This window comes from Prunus dulcis, chromosome 3 (assembly GCF_902201215.1).
Source record: "Prunus dulcis chromosome 3, ALMONDv2, whole genome shotgun sequence".
NCBI classification, from domain to species: domain Eukaryota; kingdom Viridiplantae; phylum Streptophyta; class Magnoliopsida; order Rosales; family Rosaceae; genus Prunus; species Prunus dulcis.
Genome location: NC_047652.1, coordinates 1272602 through 1278601, shown reverse-complemented (window position 1 = coordinate 1278601; position 6000 = coordinate 1272602). Strand labels below are relative to the sequence as shown.

The 6000-nt window shown below is 35.9% G+C and overlaps 1 protein-coding gene across 1 annotated transcript; it reads right to left on the bottom strand.

Annotated features, from left to right (window-relative positions):
* Positions 1 to 705: 705 nt before the first annotated feature.
* Positions 706 to 3286, bottom strand: LOC117622978 (60S ribosomal protein L7-2). Its single transcript, XM_034353798.1, has 7 exons — positions 3160 to 3286; positions 2146 to 2324; positions 1948 to 2045; positions 1806 to 1863; positions 1367 to 1446; positions 1185 to 1287; positions 706 to 1102 (listed from the first exon to the last, which is right to left on the bottom strand). The coding sequence occupies exons 2-7, from the start codon at positions 2320 to 2322 to the stop codon at positions 887 to 889; spliced, it is 732 nt and encodes a 243-aa protein (XP_034209689.1). The 5' UTR covers positions 2323 to 2324; positions 3160 to 3286; the 3' UTR covers positions 706 to 886.
* Positions 3287 to 6000: the final 2714 nt, after the last annotated feature.

Below are 6000 nucleotides of genomic sequence, written 5' to 3'. Positions count from 1 at the left end.
CTTACACTCCTTTTTTTGTTATAATAAAAACTATTAAAAAACAAAAGGAAGTGTAAGTGGAGAAAATGAGAGTGAGAAAATCACCACCCTAAATAATTTGTGATTTGAAACAATTGGTTTTAAACCACCAACTTTGTATGACTCATGTTCTCATGTACGTAGGTGTTTTAAAAACTATTCAACTCTTATGGTTTAATAACACTTGCTATTTTCAGTTTGCTAGTTTAAGACGATGAACTTGTATATAAACCCTATTTGACGAATGAAATAGACAAGTAGAACTCAAAGCAGTTCCTTAACTTCTTCCTTTTGTTTCTCTAATTGTCTTAAAATTCCTCTCATTCCCATATTCATATAAACTAGGAATTCATAATTCTATTGACTAGAAATTTTGAATCACACATGAAAGTGATTTTAAGCAATTCTGAAGACAAAACATCTTCCCCCTAAAATCACTAAAAACTACTCATCTAACATAGATTTCATGCTGTGTTACACAACTAATTTTTTTGGGGAGAGTATTATTTAAAAGATCTGTGGTTAGAGAAGAATCTTGCAGTTTTGATGGCAACACCACGACAAAACCATTAAATTAGGGATGAACAAGACCTTGTTCTTTCCTTCGTTCTTTTGAATTTTGCACGAGTGGCAAGGCAATTATGTATGACGGCACAAATAACTCAAGCAACAGTGGCACGAAGATACTGTAAGACAACAAAACTTTCTAGCATTAAGTCTCCAAAAAGTGAATAAAATTTTCAACATCACAAGTCTTTAACCTTAAACGGAAAACTGTGTTCAACTTAATAGAGGAATAATATCAGATCCCCTCTACCGACAACACAAAAAACCTTGAACCACTGGAATGAGTAAACACTCTGCCAATCTAATTCATTCTTCTAATAAGCTCGTTGATGTAATTCTCACGGTTTCCGGCATCTCCACCTTCAACATAGTGGTTCCTCTTCTTCTTAAGACCACCCAGTGGTGCCTTCAGCTTGAATGGCCATAGAAAGTTGTTTGCTTCCTTAAAGTGAGGTCCAACTGTCAAGATCTCATGAATAAGATCTTCTGTGCAGATAATGCCGTGCTTACCCAAAGCCTGTGAGAAAATTAGAACATGTTAAAAAGATGCAGCAAATGTTGCTAAACCTTGTACACTGCACTAGCAATCAGCCACAAACCTGCTCTACAATAGAGTTGTCGGTCAAGGCAGTTCTCTGCTTGTTAAGCTTCCCATAACCTCTCTTGTATATCAGCTCTTTTACACTCTTCAAGTTGGGATACCTGAAATTTGGCACCTCCAGTTAATCATAACATTCTAGGCATATCTACAGGTGATAGAGAAATATAAAGACGTTCCTACCCATAAGTGACATAAGGTTCAACCCTGTGAAGCATGTTGAGGGTGGCCTTGTTAACTTTCAGGAAGACACCATTAAAGATCTGTTTCAGAACAGAATAAAATTAAAAATAAAAAAATGTAACAAAAACGTTGAATTTAGAAGATGATTCATATACAGGCTCACATACAAAATGAACTGAACCACACCATGCTACAATTTCAACATAACAAGCGATACACATTCGAACATGAAAATTAGTTACTCACTGTGACTAAAACCCCTAAAATGTTTAAGACATCATCTACTGCCTAATGAACAAACAAACTACAAAAAAGAAAAGTTACAGTTGATACAAAGGAGAAATACCAGACAACCATAAATAAGGCAAGGCAATGACAACAAGACCTTCATAAGAAGGCCACCATTAGTACAACTAGGTGAAAGGGTTTAGTACGCTACCTGTCTCAAACGCAAGAGTTGCAAAATCTTCTTGGTTTTTGGGTCAATTGCATTGATACTGAAAATTCACAGATTAACGTATAAGAGAAAGAACACTAATCTTTGGGGTTATGTTTCAAATTAAATACAGATAAGGACATACCCACGAATTCGAATGATGAACAACAGCTTAGCCTCTGGATCAACATAAAATCCACCTTTCAACTTAGCCTCACGCTTCAACCGGATCAACTCCTTTTCCTGTATGGATTAAACAAATTATTGTTACCAATAAAAAAAAAATCAGCCCAAGATGACAAACATTACAGGTTACTAAAATATATCAAATTCCAACATGTACCTGCTCCTTGTACTCCTCAGAATATTGCTTTGCTCGGTTGTAAATTAGCTTCCGATTCTCAGCATTCTTTTTTTTTGCAGCTTCAAGCCCCTGTTTCTTTGCCAAAGCCCACTCCTCTTCCCTCTTCCTCTTTTTCAACACTGACTCTGGAACTACTACCTTGACTTCTTCACCCATCTCTATAAAATTGAAAAGTGAAGAACAGTTAGAGAACAAGCACATTCAATAAAAACCTAATTTAACAGTAGATATAAAAATATTGCCTGAGAAACACATTTGTATCACCCACAAAATAAAAGGGCACTACTACTGCAATTTAATAAAACAAAGGAAACTGAGATAAATTCAACAAAACTCAGACCACGTCATAAATATCGAAAAAATTGATATGAGGCACATATTTAAAAATCATAATTACAATTAAAAAAAACCAGCCATATGAAAAATACAAATGAAAAGAAATTAAATTAGCAGATTCCAGGCCTCTACCAACGACATTGCAACCCTAATTTTCTAAAAAACTAACATTAACAACAATGAGTACACTCTGGAACAAAAAAATACCCAAACATACAAGGCTCAAAACACTATTGTGCACATTTTCCTAACTGTACCAGTAACAAAGCGAGAAAGAAGAATTCCAGCTGAAACACAAAGCAACCAAAATATGCACATAAACATCATTGTTTTCCTGAAGATACCAGCAAACACCTTTATGTTTTAGATTAAAAAACAAATAACCATAAAAATCAAATGCTCTTCATTCAAAGTGATCCCTTCCCCAGCTGTCAAACATAGCTACGCAAACCACGCTAGCAAAATGCTATTCTATGCTCCACTTTCTCAGCAACCAAATCAAAATTAAGTAACAGTATACAGAAGCAACAAAAATAGTATTCAAAATTACGAAAATAAATCACCAAATCACTCGTTTGATGCCCTAAATTTGCAGATCGAATGGCATGAAATCCAAATGTAAACGAAAATGAAGACTGGGATCCGGAAGCTACTCACCGAGTTTATGCCTCTGTGGTTTGGAGGACGCTGGCTAGGGTTAGGGTTCTCGGCGGGCTACTAAGAAGGAGGTCGGGAGTGAAAGTTTACGGTTTTATAGGATTCATATGTGCTTCGTGATGAAACGGTGGACGGCTTTGATTTGCTGAAGGACTTGGATAGATCTCATCCGTTGATTTTAAGGGTTATCGTGGGCTGGAAACTGGGTTGGGATATTTCAGTCCACTCGAAACTAAAATGAATTGGGCTGACCCATTTCGGGAAGGTTTGAGTTAAGAATTTTGTCCTAAATTTAATTGCAATTAGGGCTTCTATTTAGCGACCCAAATGATCTTTGTTTTTGGGTCGAAGACCGAAATGATCTTAACCCAAGGACTTAGTTTCAAACGTGCAAAATTTTTTGGAGGCAACATAGTAAAGGCCCAACTTGTCAGAAGGAGCCAAAAGATTGGTTTGATGGAAACTTGGCCCAAAGATTGATGCTCACACGCTTGAACAATAATTCTATAATGAGGGCCTTATCTAAGGACCTTGGATGATACCCTATCTCTTAATCGTCGATTCAAATTAGTTAACTATTATATCAAATGAATTAGTTTGACCCAATAGTTAAGAGATATGAGTATGACCTCATATAAGGGCCTTATAAAATGACTCCACGTCTGAATTGAACTCAAACTTGTATTGAATTGAATGGCTTAGATCTCTAGAGGTTCAAAATGAACCTATAAGAGTTTCATAGTCCTTAGGAGATGCTACAATGGGGGTTGGAATGAATGGTTCATTCCAACAATTCAATCATTAAAAAAATTTAAGTTTAATATTTTCTCTAACTTATTGAATAGTGGGATTGAACCCCGCCACAACTCCCTCGTTATAGCATTTCCATAGTCCCCCAATCTAATTGCATAGTGTCAAATTTTGAGTCAACTTGTAACCCCTCACTATAGGCCCTCGTTACGGTATCTCAAGCTAGAGATTCCTAATACTTGGCCAGCATGATTTCAGTGTACCCCTCACCACAGTATCTCTATGGTGGATTTCATTTTCAATTTACCAAATGGTTTATACATTCTCTGTGTATTCATCAAAAAATTTAAGATTCCAAACACTTTTGAGAAAATGCATCTGCGGTCTACCTCGTGTTGTATATATTCTAGTGATTGTAGAATGGTCTAAAAGAAAAAGAGAATATGTTTTGCATTTGTGTTGGAAAGTTAGACGGATGGAGAAACTTTTGTATTGCATTTGTCAAAAGAGAAGTTCAAATTGTCTTGATATTTCTTTTTAGTCATGCATGCACTTCATATGTAAATTCGACAATGAAAAAGCAAAATTAATTTATTTGCGGGACTTTCTGGGATCCACTATGAATTGAGTGAATACCTATTAGAAAAGGGTTTCAGGTCATTGAATTCACAGGGTGGGAGATGAAAGGATTGATGCAAAATCGAAAAGATTGAAACAAAAGGCATCATTGTTCCAAATTAATCTTCAAATAAATAATAATAAACAACAATGAATAAGATCGAGATAAATAGAGGAAAATTCAAATTTAGAACCTAACTAACTACTAACATTATTATTATTATTTATTTTAATTTTTTTATGAATTTGGGGGAAAAACAACACAGCTACATAAAATCAACGCAAACAAGACACCCTAATAAAGTCATCAATAACTAATGAACCTATCCAACTTGAAGCAAAATCAAAATAACACATGTTCACGTTATAGCTCCAGTTAGCTAATCTGTCTGCGAAGGTAATGGGTTCACTCTCCTTACCAACTATCCTAACCCATCTCAGCAAGTTAGGTTATTAATTACCAAATATTTGTAAGTGGTGGGTGGCACGAATGGAATTTAGATATATAATATTCTTTAGTTCCTATCTAATGGTTCGCACAATCCAATCGTGTGGTAACTCGAAGTCATGACCAAGCAAGCACTCCACATATTTCCAATTTGTTTAAAATAAAAAGTAAAAAATTGGGTGATTTATTAGTTGACTTAGGGTTGTGGCCCGTAACTATGCCTTGACAGTGACTAATAGTATACAAGCAGTGCAGAAGACCAAGACTTTGTTTGGTGGACCCGTCGGAAGGGGACGAAGGCTAACATTGCCCCACCTTTGGTCCTTTTCTCCATGCAGAATATGCCTTTGCAATCTCAACTCTGAATCACCTTCAGTGTGTTAAGATTTTGCTGGGCGCTACAGAATCATTTATAATAAAGCTAAAAGAGGACATTTTTCTTTTGATTTCGACTTTTTATGCCTAAAAGTCTTTCCAAATGTGTCACAATCTTCTTTGCTGTAAACATTCCACGCTGGTTTAGCGGAAAGTTAAACACTAGTTCACTACAAACGGGCCATGCAACAGGGCGTGCATGGCAATGCTTGGAACATCAATGGAACCCTAGTTTTTTCACAGAAATTGCATCAATTCATCAGCATTTTCAGTAAATAAGGACGCAAACCCAAACACGTTTCTTTGCATGCCAAGAAGTTTAGGGCCGTTTGATATCCTATTGAATTCAATTTTATAAACTCAAAAACATATTTTAAGTTCAAAATCCAAAAACCTTGTTTGGTAAGCTCATTTTTAAAAACTCAAACCCATAAAAATTCAAAAACACTCCTAGTATTAAAAACAAAAAAGATGAAGTTTTACAGTTTTTTTAACTCTCTCTCTCTCTCTCTCTCTCTCTCTCTCTCTCTCTCTCGTATGGCACCCGATCGGGTTTGTCTTTGTGAACCAATAACCACCAAAGTGACCAAAGCATTTTCAAGCCGCGTTGGTGAGTTGGAGTTGTTGCACACGACCAAAATTGATAGGAT

Excerpts from the sequence above, each read along its gene's own strand:
- LOC117622978 (XM_034353798.1), bottom strand. The coding sequence starts at position 2,322 with ATGGGTGAAGAAGTCAAGGTAGTAGTTCCAGAGTCAGTGTTGAAAAAG. Across the intron at positions 1,447-1,805 it reads AACTCTTGCGTTTGAGACAG|ATCTTTAATGGTGTCTTCCT; the intron begins GTAGCGTACTAA and ends GTTCTGAAACAG. Across the intron at positions 1,103-1,184 it reads ACAACTCTATTGTAGAGCAG|GCTTTGGGTAAGCACGGCAT; the intron begins GTTTGTGGCTGA and ends ATTTTCTCACAG.